The sequence below is a fragment of the Falco biarmicus genome, chromosome 1, assembly GCF_023638135.1.
Source record: "Falco biarmicus isolate bFalBia1 chromosome 1, bFalBia1.pri, whole genome shotgun sequence".
Lineage (NCBI taxonomy): Eukaryota > Metazoa > Chordata > Aves > Falconiformes > Falconidae > Falco > Falco biarmicus.
Window position 1 is genome coordinate 83,002,754 of NC_079288.1, and position 20,855 is coordinate 83,023,608.

Consider the following 20,855-nt stretch of genomic DNA (forward strand, 5'->3'; position numbering starts at 1 on the left):
AATATCTAAATATGAGAAGCAAACATACCTGTTTTTCCTTTCAGTGACTGCTAACGAGCACTTCTTCAGACTACATGCAGTTGCTGATGTATTAGACTCATTTTCTATTATTAATGTTTGTTTGTTTTGCTGGCTGAAAATTCTACAAATTACTAGGTTCATCTTGTTGCCAGGGTTCACAGAAGAGGCCTTAAAGTTATCAAGGAAATTGGGCTACCTGATTTCCACAGTGCAAAGGACAGCGATGTCCTCATCGTGGCACACAAAGGAATTTTTTGTGCCTTAGGAGCTCCTACGTGGATATGTTTGTTTGAATGTAGCAGTAGGGGAGTGGTTGGTGAAATTTCTGAAGCAAATTGGTGGGAGAAGCTTTAAAAATGCATTTAATGTGTGTGGGACTGGCTTCTTTGAAAAAAATGAAGGATGAGACCAGAATGTGGCAGAGCCTACGCCACCGTCTGATGGGGACTTTTGGTGCTGAGACATCTCTGGTGATGGGAGGAACCAGAGAAAGCATAAGCCGAATACCACCCGTTTCCAGTAAACTGGATGACTGGGCAGCTTCTTGGCCTTGGGTGCTTTCTTCACTTTTGGTCTTCTTCCTCCCACATCCTCTGCTGCAAAAGTCTTGGGAGTAAAAGATGAGTATGCATTCTTGCCAGGCAACTGCAGAACACCATCAGCTACCTCATTACCATAGTCTCGGTTTAACTACTTGATTCCCTTTTGATCTTAGCTACAGTCTTCCATTAGAGGACGCAAATCTTGCACGAAAGGAATGAGGGATCTGGGGTGGTGGAAGACATTTGCTTGTAGACAGAGCTACATAACCTAGGTCAACGGCAACTACAGCTGCTCTAAAGCCTGCCATCCTCCCAAGGAACCTCTTCTGCATGTTATTTATTATTTTTGCCCCCTGCAATTTCTGTCACACAGGATCCCAGCCCCCAAGGCAGCCCAACAAGATGGTGGCCGACGCTGCACTTCCGCCTGACCCCGCCCGTCCCTGGGCGCCGCGAGCCGCCGGCGCGCAGGCGCAGACCCCGCCCCCCGCAGGTGTCAGGCCCTTCCCCAGCTGCACATGCGCACAGGGCTGGCCGCAGCGCCCCCGCAGGTGCACCTTGCCGCTGTGCGCCTGCGCAGAAGCACCCCACAGGTGCCCCCTCCCCCTGTGCTATATCTGAGTACGCCGCGAACCGCACGTATAAGAGGCCGATTCACGCCTCTTGTCTCCCACAGATCCTTCCGCCGTCTCCGAAGGCGGCCTTTATGGCGTTAAGGCTTAGCTCGCTTGAGGCACAAAGATAAGCGTGAAGGCGCGCTACAGCCCGAAACATCTGGTTTTCTCTTTGGCCCCACCTTTGGGCTCTTCGCGGACGTGGGCGTGCTGGCGGACTCCTTCACTCGAAGCTTTGCGGAAGGATACCCTTTTTTTTTTTTTTTTAATCCGCCATCTGCTGAGCAACGGTTTCGAGGCGTGGCCAGGCGCGCGGGCACCGCCCTCTAGGCCAATCGCAGCGAGAGGGTTGTCGCAAGCCCCGCCCCTTTGGCGCCGGAGAGCCAATAGGCGTGAGGTACGGAGCGACGGGGCGGGGCGGAGCGGAGCCGGGCGCGCGGGTGAGGGGGTGTGTGCGTGAGCGCGGGGCCGAGTAGCGCCGCTCGCCGCAGCGGCTGTTGCTGGGGGTGGAGGGGAAGCGCTGCGTTCGCGGAGCCCCTTGCCCGGTCGCCGTGTGACCGCGGGGTGTGCCGGGTGGCGGCCGGCGGCTGGGGCCGGGGGGAAGCAGGTGAGGGTAGGGGCCAAGACTCGAGGGCTTGCCTGGGTGGGCAGAAGGGGGTATTTGTGAGGCGGACAGGCGTCCGGAAGGAGCTTGGCCCGGCCGCATTCTTCCCTGCTTTCCCCTCAGCTGCCGCTCCTCGCTTCGGCTCCTCGCAGGGAGGGAACAAAGAGGCGGAGGGGGGCAGGCTGAGGAGGCAGGGTGGCGGCCGGCCGGGGTGGAAATGGCTGGGAGCTGCACTGCAGCAGCTTCTGGTATTTCCTTCCACCCGCCCCCGCTGAGGCAATGATTAACAGGACCGTGGGCAAGGAGGCGTCCTGTGGGTGACTGAGGGCTCGGCTTGAGCCGCTTGAAAAGAAGCGGGGGAGGGAGCGGGGGGGACGGGGAGAGGAAGAAGGAAGCGACACCGCGCCCGCCCGCCCTGGCCCCTGCCGCTCCCCGTGAGGAACAGCGGGCGAGGGGCGAGCCCGCCGGCCCGCCTCGCAGCGCGGCCTGCCACCTGACCGTCGCCTTGTTCTGTTGGGTTTTTTTTTCTTTCTTTCTTTCCTTTTTTTTTTTTCCCTTCTTCCTATCTCTCTCCTCCCCTCCGTTTCCTCCTTGGAGGCCTCCCGATGAGTTAAAATGGTGCTGAGGCTCGAGGGGAGCTGGTCGCTGCTCGTGGGGAAGAGGTTCCTCAGCCTGTCGGAGGAAGACGACAGGTCGTGGGACACCAGCCGCATCTCAGAATGGCCCTGGAAGTCAGGCAGGATCCGAGCGGTTTCACACACGGACATATCCAAACAAGACCTGAAGGTAACTGGGACCTTTGAAAGAGACCTTCTAAAATGAGAGTGGTTACCCTGTGACCTGGAAACTTCATGTGTGTGCGTGCGTGTGGCCATGTGTATACACATAATGTATATACACGCTGTTGTTGCGGGAGAGACATAATCTTGGTCAACTTGCCTCCTTAACATGCTTGAAAACATGTGCGTCTCTGGCAAAAGCACCCAGTGTGCTTGTACCAGTGCCGGAAATTACCTCAAACTAATTATAAATATGTTTTCTTCCACCAGCGTTTTGAAAACTTGAGGTGGCTTCTCTTGCACCTGCTGTGCCAAGGTTTTATTTCTGTGTATTTCCTAAATATAATACGAGATCTTGCCACTTGTGAACAATTCCGCCACCTCCAGCCAAGAGCTGAAAGGGAAACATTCTTAGGTTGTTGGGACTGGTGACTTTTCTTTCTTGCTCTTTGGAGTAGCTGGCTATAAACAAGCACTTCTACCATCTTGAAAGATGTACCAAATTAATGTATGGCGTTGGAGGTTTCTCAGACTCTGCTTAGACTGTGACCACTTGGTAATAAGGATTATTATAATAACGGGGATTTTTAAACACACAATCAATCATTGCAACCTTAGTGTAATTTGTTAACCATGTATTTTGGGTCCAGCGACTTTCACAGTTGACCAGGTCTGGGCTATTACTATAGTATACAAAGTACTTGCTAAGGACAAATCTGTTGTAGTAATGGCGTGTTGTTACATGGTGGTCTTATTTGTTTCTGTAAGGGAGTTTGAGGGTAAGCTGTTGTATGAGAGCAAGAACAGTATCATCTTTCAATTAAAACTGTTCCCTTGCCTTTTTTCTTTAATGGGAAGAACTTTGTGTTCTCTGTTTAACTGAAGAAGCACTTGTTCCTTTGTCAAACAAAAAGAAATCGTAGGTGTTTCTAACTCTTCTTTTTGAAAGTGTAAACTTTGTTATGAAGAGTCCCGAGTTGTTGGAGGCCGAGCTTCTTGTTGTGTATCTATGGCAGGGGTGGAGCTTTCTCCATCTTTGGCCGGCGGGGCCGTGCCTTACTTGCAGTGAGGAGGAGGAGTTGCTGCTGCAGAAAGTTCTTAAGGACCTTCTCTGGGACTTAAAAGGAAAAAGAGCAGGTGCTGTTAGTGGCTTTACTGTGAACATTGTAACTGGTTACGGTTTTTCCAGAAATGATAGACTTAATGCATTCTACAGTAAAAGTGTTGCTAAAGTTGTGAAGTAGACAGTCAAGGCGTAGTGAACTTTTGTACCAAACACACGTCACCTTTCCTCTCTCGCAGCTCTATGTTAAAGTAATGTCTGGTTAGGCCCAAAATAGTAATGGATTGCGGGGTGGGGACAGAAATCTCTAAAGGAGTAGAAACGTTTAGTCTTTCAGATTTTGCTTTTTTGTGTACCCTCAGGAACAAGCTACAGAATAGAAGTGCTGTCAACTGCTTTTGATAGTATTTTCTCAACTCTGTTTTCCTGTTTGTGAGGTGTTGATGCTATAGACAAAACAAGCCGTTCTGGTACTTGTGTTATTTGCTTATCTCTTTCATTGTTTCCTTGAACTTCCAAAAGACTAAATTAATTTCTGCACCCATTAGTTCTAAGAGTCTTGTCTGTGGTAATGCTGTTTTCTGTGCGTGCTTTTACTTGCCTTTCCCCTCAGAGGGAAGCTAAACATAAGGGAATATTTCTAAGAGTCACTCAGCTTAGATTTCTCTGCTGCCAGTTAAACGTATTTAGACCAGATGGTTATGTTTTATGGAATGAGGGAGTGATTTTTCTGAAAGTAATGTTCTCTACCAAGACATTCCAATTCTTATATTCAAGCAAAGTTATATTTGTGATCTCTCTCAATCCTTTGCTGATCTCCACATGTTGCCAGTGAAAGCAGGGTAATGCCATCCCAAAGAAATTGGTCAAGCCACCATATTTTTGCTGTGACATAACTGCTCTTTTGTATAGATACTTCAGAGATTTGTGAAGATAAATACCAATTAAAAGCAGGCAGCAAATGACCTTCTTCACATTATATAATTTGATCACTTGGCTTAATGTCATTTGTGCTTTTGATGAATTAACTAAAATTATTATTTGGGACTGTTACTTTTAAACAAGCTGTTTTTCCAGAAATATTTTATTCAAGTATTTTAGTTAGGAGTTTGTGGAAAATGCATGTGCCACTGTGTTTGCAGTTCTTCAGAGTTTTAAGGGGTGCATGTTTTCTCCCAGATTGTAACCACTGGTGGTAAAGTTAACACATGTAACGATCCTTGAGCAGCAGAGGACTCTTTGAGATGGGAGGGTTGTAGAGTTAAATAGCAATATTAATGTTTTATATGAGAGTAATGATGACAAACCAGTTAACGTTGACTATGACTTATAAAATTTATGTCATAATTTAGTGATTGCTTGATTGTGTGACAGAAAGGCAATAATCATGTTTGTGTTATAAGTACTTTTAATGATTATTTTTTTTCCTTTTAGGAAAGTGGTGTGTGTTTATCCTTTTCCATTTTGCACATATCTTAATTTTATGGTTAGTCACTCCTTCGCTTTGTTTCCCTTCTTTAGATTTGCATAGAATTTGATGATGAGTCATGGGAAAAAAGAAGGTGGATAGAAGTCTACAGCCATAAAATGAAAGTATTCCTGGTGGAGCAAAAGCTGGTACTGGCTGAAAGAAAATCTCAAGCCAGTTCTATGTCTTCTGTCCAGTGGCCTGCAATGGCAAGTATATGCTTGACCTAACTAACTTGGGTTCTGCAGTTCCACCTTCTAGGGACAGTGCTTTTACGAATGTGAATTTCTCAAGTATAGCTTCACTTGTGTGCAATCTGAAGGGAGACTAAATCTCTTTGTACAGCTAGAGCTAGGCAGAGCTTGTAAGCATTTGAAGTTGATATGTTGTGCCCGGAGATACAAATGTGTTTTTATGACTTTATTTCCTTCCCAGACCACTGTTCTGTACAATGTTAATTCAGTCTCCCTCTAGTCTCGTGTTTCTGCCTTCTTTCACGAAATTGCAGTTAAGAATAGAGAGAAAAAGGGTAAATAATAGGTTTCTAAGGATAGCCTGTATTTTTGTCTTAAACTCTTGTTTTACTCTTTGCCTCGAGTACTGTTAATTCTTCAGTTATTCTGGATCTGAGACAAAAATAATTTGAATGACTTTTATGTGATGGCTGCCTGGCACAGATGACTGGTCAAATTTGGATTTTGTGCATATGAAAACCTGATCTGCATCGTAGAAGCTGGAGAGAACTAAGTTTTCTGTAACTGTCATGCATGGCTGGCTAGGCAAATTAGCCAGTAGAGGTTAACAGGGAACATTTCTTAATGTATTCAGCCAGTATAGTTTTACTTGACTGCTTTTAATGTTGCTGCTCAAAAGTAGTTGTGAAATAAATGAAGGTGTAAACTTGCTGAATATTAATTATGCTAAAGGTGTAGTCTGTTTTAATACTCTTTGCTAGGTGTAAAGTATGCAGTGTAATTCTTATTGCTGCAGTTTAGCTGAGCTTTCTTAAGCAAAGCTAACCTAAGTAGATGTTTATTGAAGTAGGCCAAATAGGATGGAAGAGGAAGAAGAAAGATGAATCCTTAGTTTTATTTCTTGACCTGTGCATTGACATCAGTAGTTCTACTAGTAGATTTTGTGGATACAATGTTCTGAAAACCTAGCTGTTGTCCCTTTCCAAGTATCTGAACAGTTCTTACTGGATATTTGTCTTCCAATTTTTGCATAAGGTTTTCCTCATGATATGTTTGACTTGTCAGTTCATGCAGTATACATGTTTCAAAGCTCATTTAGCAGAGGAATGGTGTAGGATAAAGTAAAGCACGATACTGGAGCTTGCCTTGGCAAAAAAGACTTTTTTTCCCTTTACCACCACACAAGGCAGGAAAGAAGGGGTCAGAAAAGAGGTGTGTGGGTTAATTATTTAAATCTTCATCACAACTTCCTGATTCAAGTATACAGGAGAGTGTTTGTGATAAATGGAATAGCTTTGCAGAACTCTTGTAATGCCCAGTTGCTCCTGGAGACACTCTTGTTTCTCTTAAGGGTGATACTGCCCCTTTGCCAATGCTGTCCTAACTGAAGTGAAAACAACAAAGGGGAAGAAGGTCTTTGTTCGTTTGATCAGTCCTTTGGAAATGCAAATACACACCCTATCTGAATGACTTCTTTTCTTTTAAATGGAGCACAAATGTACCTTTCACATAGGGAGGAGTTATTCTTGCCAGTCATTATGCCTACCACTCAGAACTGTTATTGCAAGACTAGACAGTATTTAACCTTGACCATGTTGGGAAGAGTTCAGAAGCTTTTAAAGGAAATTTTTGTTTCTTGTCTGTTGTTGAATCCTTTGGCATGCTTGAACACAATTTCGTCACTGTATTACAGCAGTGTAACAACTATGAGGCTATCCAAATTGTCACATCTGCCTAAGCTAAGGCTTCAGTATATTGTCCATGTTGCATGAGCTTTGAAACTTCATTGTAAGCCATGCAGCACACCTTCATTGGTCTGCTCGTTATTCCCCCAGTCTACCATAAGGATGGTTTTTCATTACCGTATCCACAATTAGAACTCTTAGTATTAGTAAATTCTTGATGGTGAGATGAATGATTAATGATTGTTAATGACAGCCACCTGAACTGAATTCCTAAATCTTTCTGATAAATGAAATTAGTTTTAAGTACAGTCCAGTAACTCCTTTATTAAGCATGTATTAGAAGTGTTATTAGAAAGTCACTTTGTTTCAAGAGTTGCCACATTTAGAAGTGGTATCTTAAGAGGTAATTTAAAAAAATAATTAAATTTAAAGTAACTTTAAATGCAAATGAAGACTCATGAGATCTTCTTACTCTCTTTCTAAGAAAATGTTTATCACTTTTCTAGACTTACAAATCCTTAGTGGACAAAGCTGGTTTGGGATCAATGGTTTCAGTGCGCTATCTTGGTGAAGAGAAATGTGTTTTTCTTTCTAAAGACCTTTTGACACCCATTCAGGTAACTTTGTGTGGCACTATAAAGATGGAAGATAATTATTTTTTTCTTAATATTTAAGCTATGTCAAGTTAATATCTTTTAAATGCAACTTCAGATGGGTAAAAACTTGGGAGTAGGTGTTTATGACCATAACTCATAAATATCAGTTCTGAATGTAATATGTCTGTTGATTAAAAAAAAAACTTCTGAGGCTGATGCAGGATATGGTCACTTAAGAGAGGGGGTGAGGGAGTGTGCTAGGACAGTAGTTATTCAGCTGGGGTGACAGAAATTGCATCATGCTGATGGCGGGGATAATCTGGAATAGTTTCCTTTGTTCTCATGAACACGACTCGTTACTATGAAAGGAGTTGCAGGGAAGTCTGGAATAGATCTTACTATTTAATATAAACACATCACTTCTAATCCTAAACAAGTAAGGAATTGGACAGGATGTAAATGAGATGGTTGAAGTGCAGTCTCTATTGAGCACCAGGAGGAAAGTTTGTTAGTGAAAATTAGGTAGAGATGGGTTGAAACAACTGCCCCACCTGACTGACTGGTCAGGTATTTTGAAGAATAGTGTCTGCCAATGATAAAATATTTTACCTTTCCAGGAAACTACTCTCAAGACCTATAAACAGTCTAAATGAAACTAGTAATAGATGCCCCATGTTGAGACTGTTGGTAGTGCTGTCATTAGTATTCCACTTTGACATGTTAACAGTCAGCAAATAGCTCCTCTTGAGAAACTAATAGAAGAATCACTTAAAATTAGAGTTGTAGATTGTAGTCTTGCCTGTGTTGGCTCAGCAACAGAGTAGAGATTTCTTTATGTAGAAACCTTATCTCAATACTGCAATGGAGAAGATTGCTTCTCTGGTATTGTGAATAACAGTTTCTTGACTACTAGCTCTTCAGCCTTCTGCTTACAAATACCAGAGCAGTGCTTGGGGCAAACAGACACCCCACCCCACCCTCCAAAACAAAAAACCAACCCAACCCCCTTTTTATTAGCACTTGGAACCATTGGTAAAAGCTTGCTTTAAACTTTCATTTCAGAATAATTCTAAATGTTGTCAAGCAGCTTGTTTTAGATAGGGTTTTTTTTCTCTATTACTAAAATATAAATACATTATACTGAATAATTATGAATAATTTAGATGTAGCTGACTTTTCATTCATATGAACATTTTATAATGGCATCTTGAGATGGACCAGATCCCATCATTATCATAAGTAGAAACATAAAACTTAAAATACTGGCATTTACATCTGCTCAGGACTACTAAATTACTGCTTCTGAGAACTTAAAATCCTAAATTAACATTGTAAATTAAGAAAAGCTCACTTGAGTCTGGCTTGCAGATGGTCAATCTAGATTAGTGGTAAGGAAACGATGTCTGCCTCAAATACAATATCCTAGGAGCTGAAGGAACACTGAGTAATGAGAAACTTGTTGGACTTCTATGAGTTGCTGCTATCTCATTTCTAAATATTATGTGGTTCTGTTAATCAAAAGCATTACCCTTAATACTGACTTTTTTTTTTCCCCCTAAATAGGATGTGGACAGTTCCAGGCTTCCTCTTAAGGATGATCAAAATGTTAATGAAGAAATTCAGGCTTTGGTTAAGAAACATCTAGATGAAACACGCTTAGTACAAGGTACAAGCATACTCTGTAGTGGAAAACTCTGACCATAAATACTTCAGTCAAAAGGGAAATCCTTGCAGTGATGGTGTAAATTACAGTAATCTCTTTTATCCCTAAAAGCTTTTTAAAATACTGTTTCCACTTTCCTTTGCAGCAGTGAACGTAAAATGTGAAGGATTATAGAGTTTTGAATATTTCCTTTGTAGGAGTGAGTACATAATTTAGGTGCATATAGATGACCAGGTGCTTGTGAAAGAGATCAAATTTGTAGCAACTGTCACAGAAACTACTTGGAGTTTTTTATTGCTTCAAGTACCTCTTTTTTTTTTCTCCAGTCTGCTGTTTAATAAAACTTCAAAGTTTTATATAGGTACTGCTTTTTTATTCATGTTAAAATTGTTATTTTTAGATTTGCCAGCTTCAAATTCTTAATTATGTTGTTTGTATGAGCATATTTCTAGTCATGTGCTTGCTTATGCATGAAGATCTTACCTTTATGGAAAGGTAAATATTGCAACTTGGTTGTCATTTCCAGTACTGTAAAGAGAGGAAAAATTCACATTTAATCATTGAATCTTCATTTCTGTGTCTACTTACCTGTCTTACTGTCTGAAATCTGGAGGTCACTCTAGCCTCTGCTGTGTGTCTTAATGTGCAGAAAAATTCATTGAACTATTGCAGGAAGGAGGTGGCTGTAATATGGTTTTATCATTCTTTCCCACCCCTTGCCCCTCAGCTGTGTGGAAATTGTCTCAGTTTCCACTCTCAAATCTCAGAATCTGTTTGTTGTGCTTACTTGCATCTTGCATACAGTCCTGTCAGGAAATTTGTCTTGGTAACTGTGATGATCTTCATGCTCTCTTTCTTTTTTTAGGTGGAAAAAATATCATTGGTTCAAAAATTAGAATTTATAGCCTGGATCCATCTACTCAGTGGTTCACGGCAGTTGTTGTCAATGGTAATCCAGCTACAAGAACTCTAGAAGTCAACTGTCAGGAGGTAAGAACCAGTTGCTGTGGGTTTACAGACTGAGATGGGGAATGGGTGAGAACTTGTCTTTATATACCCACCAACACCATTTTTAATTCGGTCCTTACTGTAATAAGTTTAAAAAAAATGGGGATCAGCATAGTGCAGAATAATCTTGTTACCTCACAGTGTTTCTGTATGGTGCTGGTAGAATTATAGAGTAACCAATGGCTGCCTTTGCAAAATGAGGGAAACCTGGAATTTTTGTTTGAAGAGCAAGGCAACTGTATGATCCTGGTTTCTTTGCTTTCTGTACTGTGTAGACAGTGCTCTGAAGCACCAGTTTATATGTGTGTTTTCATGCAGAGACACTGTCACAACAATATATTGTTAAATTCAGCTTGGTATTCAAAAAACTTAGAATTTAAGCATCTAAGCTCAGTCTGTACCAACGCACCTAAGAGAAATACAGTCAAACATTAGCTTTCACTTCTCTAAATGGCTGCTTCTGTGTTGTTCCTTTCCAAGATTCCAGCTTTAAAAACTCTTGATCCAGAGTTAATTCACGTTGAAATCATATATGACAACAATGGAAAATGTGGTAAGACCTATTGTTGTTTCTCCTTTAAACACGAAGTAGCATATTTGTGATAGACTAATCTTGATCACCTTCTCTTCCAGATAAATCTAAAAGAATTGCGGGGACGAAAAGGAAGTTACCTGAGAATAGTGGAAAAGTTGATAATAAACACACAAAATCTTCTCCTGAGGTAATGTCTTACTATGTTATATATGATTGTTACATAATGGTTATGTCATTTCTCCAAACAGTCTTAAATAAGAATTAGATAGGAATAGGGAATAATAAATATAATCCCTGGGAGGGTGTGGTGAGTTCTTTGAAACTTGTCTAGGCTTGGGTAAAACGTCTTGCCTTGTGATAATCAGAGAAGAAGTTACTGAGCTAATGTTGGTTGGGTTTTTTTTGGTGTGGTGGTGTGTTTGGGGTTTGGTTTTTTTTTTACTGTGCTTTTTTGCCCACTCCTTTTGCTTAGGATTTAGCCTGTCTGGTCCTGTATTCTGTAGCGGGAGGAAACGCAAAGCAGTTCTCAAGTCTATAACCTTTGCTTTCCATTTTCTTTCTTTAACTGTTTTGTACTTAAACCTGAAAAAAAAACCCCACCTCAGCTACAGTTGCACACTTTGGGGATTCACGCTGCACAAGCAGCAGTCTGGAAGAATGTTGTTCCAGTAGAAAAAAGGAATAGGACTACTTTTCTATTACTTGCATGTTTACATTTATTTCTTTTGTGAGTGACCTGCCAAGTGTCACTGAGACCTAAGAAAACTGTCTCAAAGGTCAGAAGATGATCTGGGTAACTTAAGTATAGAAATGCAAATGAAAAAATAATGGTTTGGCTGAAGACCAGTACTTCAAACTTGCCTTATAATTTTGCCCCAGTGTTTCAGAACAAAAACTGCATTTTAGAAAGGAGTAGCCTTCTGGAAGCTTTAGACTGGTGGTGGGGGGAGGGTTCAGTTTTGTTTCAGGTTTTTGGCTTCATTTCTTGGCTTCTGTGCAGGCAGTCCTGTGCCAAGTCAACTGTGTAGATCTAGCTAGTGACTAGATACTGCTATTAGAAATCTTTAAGGGCTTCACAAAGACACAACATGAGGTAGCAAGTACGGGGTATGATTCCTTAATGAAGAGTCATCTGCCTTGTATTTACTGCTGAGGAAGAGCATGCAGCAAATCAGTAATGAAGTAGCTAGTGCATTGCAGTCATACTCTACTGATGTTTCTATATCTTGTGCTTGAGCACCTTTAGCATCTTTTGGGTGCTCATTTTGACATTCTTTAGCTTTCTGCATACTCAGTCACTGAGCAGTCTGCTTGATACCGACCAGCTTTGCATGTATTTCACATTCCAAATGTCCTGCAGAAGAGTTATAATCTGTTTTTTCACCATAGTTTTTCCTTAAAGTAGTGAAGTTATTTACTTCTAATTTTCTAGTCTGCTTTCCTTCAAAGGACTGGATCCTTTACCGCTTTTGTACTCTTTGGGAAATGTGTTGCAACTATTTTTTCAAAATGGTTACAAGTGAGTGTACTTTCTAATGAGGAAAACAGAAGCTCTGTTTCTGGTTTTGATGGATGTGAATATAGGGGAATGATAAGCTGAAGCCATTTTTTTTTTTAACTTAGTATCTGATAGTACTTTGATTTCTAATATGGAGTTAATTAATTCCAGTGTGGTTTTGAGAGCTTGTCTTGATGCCTGACAGCTGTGTTACACCAAAGCAGAAAGGAAATATTTTGGACTTGATGGTAATAGGTCTGTAGTGTAACTTCCAGCAGTAAGTTGAGCATGTGGGAGTGGAATATGGATGTTAGAGCAGAGGAAGGAGCTCCATGGAAAACTACTGTTTCTAAAGATACTTGCTAATTTGGTAGGCCAGTTGTATTCCGAAAAGAATTGTAGATTTATGATCAGCACAGAATTTCTTTACTTAACACTTTCTAGAATCCTAGTATAGAAATTTTCTCACCACAAGGAAGTTCACATCTAGATTTTTGGTAATGTTGTCAGACTAACTTCACGGTTTTAATTTTTTCTACAGTTTTCAGATGAGGTCTGAAAACTATTTCTGAATTCTGATTACTGCAATTATTTTAGAAAGATTATTGCTTTGGCAGGTTATGAAGGGCAGAGCTTTCTGTCTTCCTTTCTACTTTCGTAATACACCTTCCTTCCCTCAAAAAAGTTTGTTGTTAACTGGGGTGAAAATGAATTAATGTGAATGGTGTTTCATGAAACCTATAAAGTTTAAAAGAACAGTAAAGCCTTTCCATCTTATGGACTGAGTGGGGACTGGGTTTCAAGCTTTATTAAATGTGGTGGGAAGGGCATTAGTGTATTTTTCTTTTTAAGCTGAACTCTGCGAAGCAGTATTTCTGTTATCCTGAATTTTCCTAACCATTAAAACCTCCCTTACAGGTTTCTCCCAGTCAGGGACATGTGCAGTCAGTACCAACTGTGTTGGGTGAAGCATTGCTAGGATGTACTCCTGCTAATAAAGACCAAAGGCACCAAGGCCTACCCCTGCCAGCTAACTCGCCACCCAATCTTGGTGCAGAAACTCCTCAGGGGTAAGGAATCTGTTTATACTCGTGCAGACTTTTTTTGCTCCCAAAATAACTCCAATTCTTAGCAAAACAAACTTGGAGGTCTTTTTAAAGAACTCAAGTAATTAGTCTTCTGTAATATTGGCTTAGAAAAGTGTTAGGCTCGGTTGCCCTGAATACATAATTTACTTATGCCATATTCTTTTCTACCTTTAGGTAGTTGCCCTTCAGTGTTACAAGCAAATGTTACTGCTTCATCGTACCCATCTGTAAACTGATGTGGTGCCTACTTTTTGTCAGACACATTCCTCCCCGGCCCCAAGAAAAATGGAACACGTTCAGGCAGGTGTCCTGTACACTAGCTTCTTTTGAAGATCAAGTACAGGTTCTCAATTATATTTGTTGAACACCAGTGCCTTCAAACTCCTTTGTTACCCCCAACTCTGTCACAAAAATGAATGTAATGGCAGAAACAGTATGACAGGAAAACTCAAATTTTGTGTATTAGCTTTAAAAAGCGTTATACTTTTTTCCACTTAGTTTTGTGTATATATCTCACAAGATAAATGTGGAAAAGATGATTATTTTATTTGAGCTTTTTGCGTGGAACACTTCTATTGTCTCCAATCTAGACTTCTAGTGCCAGCCAGAATTTCCTTGAGCATTAGAATCTTCTCACAGAGACATGCAAGTGAAATGCTTTTGTTTATACAGCTGTTGCATGGAGACAATGTAAGTACCTGTTTGAGAGAAGGTAGTGGAGTGGCTGCAGTACCTAAATTTGTGTGTGCCTACATGTGTGTACAGCTTTATCATTTTGTTCAGTTCCTTTGGTTTTGATATTTTCAAAACCCCAAAAAACCTAAATAAAAGAACCAAGCTCAAAACCACGAACCTATTTAACCTCCCACAAAATTAAAAATCTTGCAACGTCACAATTCAAAGTACACAACTTAGTTTCTTCTTTCAAGGTTTAAATGTGACTAATTGAGCCGCTGACATCCTGATTCATTTGACACCTTTTTCTTTGTCTAATTATTGTATGTCGTGTGTTTCAGCACGTGTAGACGAAGCTTACCAGAAAGTCATCCTTCTTGTCTTAATACTGGAATTAAACCATTGAAGGAAGATCTGATGGCCTTTCCTAAAGTGGGGTTTATATCTAAAGAACAAACGCAAAATCTTGATGATCAAAATGGTAAATACACCTCTTTGGCAACCTCAAGATCTTCATCTTTGACTGATTCAACTAATGAAAAAAGAACCAACCTGAAAAATTCCAATGAACCTCTTCTGAAGCCCACAACAAACTTTTCAAAAGAATGCATTTCTGTAAAACAGTTGCAGCATCTTAACTCTTCCATAGCAATACCCAGAGTCAGTAGCACTGTTGAACTGCAGCGGACTTTAGATTGTAGACCCTCAACCTCAGATGCTCATCTTCTCTCTTTTACTGAGTCTGGAGTTAAATCACAGAGCAATTACAATAGCCAAAACAGCCACAAAGGAAACAAGATTGATGAACTTATGGACATGGAATTTTTTATTAGAAGAAATTCAAATGAGATCCTTTATGACAGAAATGAAAATGAAAGCTTTTGGACTGGAAGTGCCAAGGTCCAGGACAATAGTAAGTATTTTTGAAGCTTCCTGTCATTTGGAAGTCCTTGTAGTTTCTGTGGAATTACATAGAAATAGGTCCTTTGTAACATACGCAAAATTAGTAATTTACTTTGTGTGAGAGATTCTGGAACTTGAGTAATTTGTAGGTTCTTTTGCAATAAACTTGAGGAAGAACGTCCCTTCCTGATAAAGGAAAAGTACCAATAATAATTTCTAGAAATTAATTGTTAGGAAATGTATGCCAGAACAGAATGGCAAAATAGGTTACAAACCCAGGGCTCTGTTTGGAATACAAATTCTGATGGTATGATGAGACTGCTTTTTTTGGTCTGAACTTTTGTAAGTGGGGTGAGAGATGGTGGTAGTTCTCAATAAAGCTTTGTCTAAGAGGGTCTTTCATTTAGTAACTATACTGAAACCAACCCAAACAAACAACACAACCCCCCAAAACAACTACAAAAAACCACAGCCACCACCCACCCAAAAAAACCCTGAACCGAAACCAAACCACCCAACCCCCAAAAAATCCACCTTTTTTTCTATGCTTTTTGTGGCCCAGTTCCACTTGACATGCTCTTTGAGCCTTCCACATGGGACAGAAGGGGAAGGGCTGGACTCCTGATACTACATATTGTGCTGTGCATCAGGTGCTAATCATTCAGGGTTCTGGGAATCTGCCTACACACCCACCTCTTTCTTTTCAATCTCATGTTGCTTCGTCTTGGATTACTATCTGCTATTCCATAATTAACATAGATAGAGAGTCAGCCAAGCAGTCACTGTTGGGCCCTGCTAGGCCTCACCCGCAATGTGGGAGGAAGAGAGGTGTTTGGAATCTGTTATGCTAAGATGCTGAAAACCGTTGCATCACTAGGGTGAAAACATGACTGAGAAATGGCCAGTTTGTACTTTTGTCTTTATTACTTGGGACATCTGGGCACTTCATACCATGGTCTATTCAGTGCTCAGATACTCCAGCCCTAATAGCTGAAGAACTTTCATTAAAAGCAGGTGCTCTTTCAGAATATGCCCATGTGGAGGAGCAAAAGGAGCTGTTAAACTTGAGCCCACAGATTATGACTCCAATGGAACTATAGCTTGAGAAAGTTGCTACTGACCTGAAAACAGGTTTCTGCCACCTGCATATGTTTTAGTGTAACTTTGTTTCAATGTAATGTGAAACTTTTCCTATAAGTTGACATGAATCTTTCAGTAAAATATATTTGCTTGCACCTTTATGTGAGAAACTTAGGTTTGTCTAATCTATGCTACTCTTCCCTGCAGTAATTGTTCGCAAGTCAATTTTAGCAGATGCTTCTAAAGTGAAGAAGCTTCAGCAAAGTGGAGAAGCATTTGTACAGGATGGTTCCTGCAATAATATCGCGCCTCACTTGCATAAATGCAGGGAATGCCGTTTGGACAGTTATCGGAAGAACAAAGAGCAAAGAGACTCCACTGTCTTTTGTCGATTCTTTCACTTTAGAAGGTAGGAAAAATTCTGACTCTGTATAGACCTTGATGTTGTTTAAACATGCCCTGCGTCAGAGTTGGACATCTGACCATTTTTCCTTCTCTAAAAGGGGGGCTGTTGAGTACTTGCAGTTAGTTGTAACATGGACTTCACCTTCCAGGATAGATGAAAAAAACCAGTTATTTGATCAAAATAACTTATTTAGGTTTCTGGTTCGGAACTGCTAGATGTTAGTGTGTAGCTTTTAAACTTTAAGGCTAATATACCTAACTAATGAGAGGTTGCCTGTGTGTTTTTTAGCCCTTAAAATTTTTATAACTGTGTAATTTGAATAGAAAATATTTTGGCAGGACTTTGAGCTCTTTATTTTGCTATTCTGGGCTGAGTGCCAACGGGATAATGTGAGTTTAGTTTGAGTGCTACAGCTCAGTAGTATTGGAGATACTAGTGAGAGGGTAGATTCTGTGCATGTCTCCCAAAGTTTAGCAGCTGGACACATGGAATGTTAGACATACATCCACAGCTGCAGAAGAGTTGCAGCAAGTGGCTGGAGCTTTCAGCTGGAGTCATGGAACAGTGATGGGCAAAATAATAAACTATGTTGCTCAGTTCTTTGTTCCATTTTACACTTGAGAGTTTGTGCTGCTACTTTAAGCTTGCCATAGAACTGTTTAATGAGTATGCTTATTAGGTTTCAGGAGGGCAGATGGGGAGGGTCAGCAAGACAACTTTAAGGAAAACCCAGTGACTGCCAAGTGGTGGTTGATTTTCCAGACCTAATCTGCAGCTTCAGATCCTTTACACACCCCCAGAGCCTGATTCTTGAGCTGAACAGTCAAAGTCTTTTGATGTTTTATCTTCGTAGCTCTTAAGACACTATGAGGGACCCTTTCAAAAAGGGTGTTAAACTGTTACTTGAAGCCTGTCTGTAAGGCCAGGGTGGATGTTGTCAAACTGCAGTGTCTGGTTGTTTTTTAACGTGCCCTTTCCTTTGTTTTCAAGCTGTGTAAATTTTTTCCATGAACTGTTTGATCTCATGTCCAGATGTTGTTGCATGCTTCTCTTTATTTCTCCCCACACCCATTTAAGCTTTGAGGTATGGACTGTGTTTTATGGGAAGAAGGTAATGTTTGTGATGTTAGAAGGGAAAAGCAAAAATACTAGTTATCACAAGGGAAGTGGAAAGCTTGTTTATTTTCGGTTTCCTTTTGATTTTCAGAGGAATTACTTTCTTTTGAGTTTCTAGATAGAATAAAAAGGAAGCTATAGGCCCGAAGACCTTTTGAAGAGAGAAAACTGAGAGTGGAAAGGTTGCAAAGATCACGAAAAAAATACTCTTCCACTCTTTCATTTGTTTCTTGAAGTTTATTCTTTCACTGCAACACTGTCCCCCTTGCACTCTTTCTAGCTGAAAGGTTTTTTTTTAAAAAAGTGTTCCTAATGTGTTATTTAACGTCAGATTAGAGATTTTACTATAATAAATCTGGGGATAATCTGATGTTAATTGAAATGTTCAAAAACACGTAAGACCAGAGTAACAACAGGCTATGCTAATTCATCTTCTCAGGGTAAAAATCCAGACTTGTACTTTGACTTGCAGTTCAAAGCAGTTGAATCCTTCTGTTTAGAACTTGAAGCTAACGAAACCATCCCTTTTTACTGAATATGAAATCTGCAAAGTCTGAAGATGGCATTTGTCTGGTGATACTGCTTGCCAGCATGTGTTTTCTTGCCACACTCTAACACTATAGTGAGCGCATGTTGTCATCGGAAGTCAACTTCCTCTACAGCATTTAGTAAAAAGGTTCCTGATAACATGAGCGGAACTCTTGATGGTTTTTATTTAATAAACTATTAACAATACTGATATCGGGTTTTCTGCCTGCTCAGAATCACTCAAGAATGTAACTTACACAAGTTTTGTTCAGGTTTGGTTTTTTCGGCAACTACTTCCAAATTAATTGTTACTGAAATACCTTCTGTATTTAAGGTGTTATAACTTCTCTTATGAGTTGTACTTACTAAGTTCTTACTGTTACCTCCTCTAGATGTGATCCTTAATGCCAGTGCATTTTTTTAAATTGTTAACCTGATTTGATTTTGTGTGAACAAAAAAAAATCTTTAGGAACTTACTACAAAAAAACCTGATGTTTTGAGTTTTTTGTTTGCTTTTTTAACTAACAATACATTAAGCTTAACACTAATGACCAATATGTTTACCCATGTCTGTTGTAATCATTAAGGGTTACACTCATTGACATACAGTACACATGTTTACAATTTGGGCATTGATTCATTGGAATGAACGTGAACTGATAAAACATTTGAGATAATGGGGTTTTCTTCTTTTCCCCCCCTCTTTCCACAGGTTGCAGTTTAATAAGCATGGAATACTGCGTGAGGAAGGTTTCTTAACTCCAAATAAGTATGACCCTGAGGCTATTAGCTTGTGGCTACCTTTATCAAAAAATGTTGTGGGTTTAGATCTTGACACAGCAAAGTATATCCTAGCCAACATTGGAGACCACTTCTGTCAGCTAGTGATATCTGAAAAGGAAGTTATGTCTACGATTGAACCACACAGTAAGATCATTTTGTATTAAAATAATCTGTATGTTAATAGCTTTATGTGAAACTTTAAGCTCCTAACCTGTGTATGAATATATTGCGTTCATTTAGAAATGTCATATAAGACTCCATTGTTTCCCTGTCTTCTCAGAGAGGTAATGGTTAAGATCCAGTGTAAACTAGTGTCAACAATTCTTTGCTCACAGGCAGGGGGCAAGGGAAGAGTAATGCTACCCTTCTTTGTCAAAAGAATTCTAAATTTATCAAGTTATTTTTCCTGTTGCAGAGAGTGTAATTCTGTTATGAAAAAAAATGTGTGGAAAAAACCCACCAAACAAAAAAAACCAACCCACACCAAGAAACCAACCAAAACCCCCTGTTCTTAGCATTTAAATGAAAAAGCTGTCATTTTGACCACACAGGTTCTGTTAGGTTGCTTTGGTCCTGTTTTGTTGTTCTTGTGTAATGGACCTAATGCTGCCTGTTAGGTCAGTGAAGAAATCTTTTTCCTTCAACTTGGAAGTTTCCAGTAGGACTGTTTCCAGCAATACATACAGCCCTACTGGGAACAGACCAGAGAGGTGGTGGTGGTGGAGTCTGCACTGATGAAGCTGTACTGTCAGTTACAAGGAAAACTTTGCATCCTTGAACACAGGTTTTTGGCTATATCGGAACCTTTCTGTAGCAAACGGGAGCAGACAAATGGGGAAGATTGTGATCTTGCATAATTGCTTCTCAGAGTAGAATGACTCTTAAAACCATGTTTGTTTTTTGGATTCTAAGTATGTGACTGAGATGCCGGACAGTTACAAGACAATCTACCCAAGGCCTTCTGCATTTGGGTAGTATTGATGTTATGTAAAGATCATTTTGGTTTACTAGTCATTCCAAGGTTTTGAATAGAAGGAAAAAAAATAAGTAGGCTTGAACGTCCCTCAGAAGGGGAAGGAAGACTTGAGATACTTCAGAAATGCTTGCTGTGGGGTCTTAGCCTGGGCTGCTTGGGCTCTGCAAGCTCTGCAAGCTCTGCTCTTCACTTGAACTGGAGCATGCTTAGGCTTGTGGAGCCAGTGAGAGGTACAGACTGGAATACTGAAATGCTTTCAGGAGGATGAAGTTTTGGGTGAAATTCATGAAACAAAAGGGAAGTGTGGTGTTTATTAATAGCAGAGGGTCCATCTGTTAACATACCTACCAGAAACATCCTCTGCTTAAAAAAAAACCAAGACACATGTGAATTCTGAAGTTGGTTTGAAAGGAACAAAATGTCATTGATTCTTCTTTGATTGTTTACTGCCCCAGCTGGTGAGAGTAAGGGAACTTAATTTCATTAAAATGGAAGATATTTTTATTGTCCTCAGTAGGAAAGAAGTAATTTACAGTCTAGATATTTGTTCTTTGAATGGTTCTGTGTAAGAGTGCTCACTCAGTTGGCATGGGAAAAAGGTAGATTCTTCTGCCACCACAATTTGAAGTTATGGTAAACTTTCTGCGGCAGAGTTCACATCAAATTATACCTTTTCATAAAAATTCTGCCTCTGGTAAACTGAACTTTTCCAACATGTCAAAGTATTTTGGGCTGATGCTACTTGCCAGGGGATCATTTATGTTTCCCTATTTTTGTACTCCACAGTATGTCTTAAGGATTAGCCCTCCTTTCTTTTTACCAGTGAGTTATTGGACTGGTAGGTAGAACCACATGGCAAGTGTGGAGAAAATAATTTGGGAGAACTTCCTTAAAGAGAGTTCATTAAGGGATTAGTAGAAGAGCATGAGTGAAATCATCCCTGTGTAGTAAAAGATTGACTAGTATAGAAAGAACAGTTTCTTAGATCACATTACTTCTTGGCCACCAAGTACCAAAAGGAGACCTAGA

The 20,855-nt window shown here is 40.3% G+C and overlaps 1 protein-coding gene across 2 annotated transcripts in view; it reads left to right on the forward strand.

Annotated features, from left to right (window-relative positions):
- Window positions 1-1,555: 1,555 nt before the first annotated feature.
- KDM3A (lysine demethylase 3A) overlaps window positions 1,556-20,855 on the forward strand; it is a 31,704-nt gene continuing 12,404 nt past the window's right edge. The window contains exons 1-12 of one of the 2 annotated variants that reach the window (XM_056341238.1): window positions 1,556-1,574; window positions 2,379-2,567; window positions 5,145-5,300; window positions 7,477-7,587; window positions 9,130-9,232; window positions 10,095-10,219; window positions 10,718-10,790; window positions 10,871-10,959; window positions 13,189-13,340; window positions 14,375-14,946; window positions 16,224-16,425; window positions 18,780-18,994. In XM_056341238.1, the coding sequence (XP_056197213.1) occupies window positions 2,397-2,567; window positions 5,145-5,300; window positions 7,477-7,587; window positions 9,130-9,232; window positions 10,095-10,219; window positions 10,718-10,790; window positions 10,871-10,959; window positions 13,189-13,340; window positions 14,375-14,946; window positions 16,224-16,425; window positions 18,780-18,994 (1,969 nt within the window). In that variant the 5' untranslated portion in view covers window positions 1,556-1,574; window positions 2,379-2,396. Of the gene's footprint in view, window positions 1,575-1,628; window positions 1,785-2,378; window positions 2,568-5,144; window positions 5,301-7,476; window positions 7,588-9,129; window positions 9,233-10,094; window positions 10,220-10,717; window positions 10,791-10,870; window positions 10,960-13,188; window positions 13,341-14,374; window positions 14,947-16,223; window positions 16,426-18,779; window positions 18,995-20,855 lie in introns of those variants that run through there. The other variant, XM_056341229.1, reaches the window with a different exon arrangement.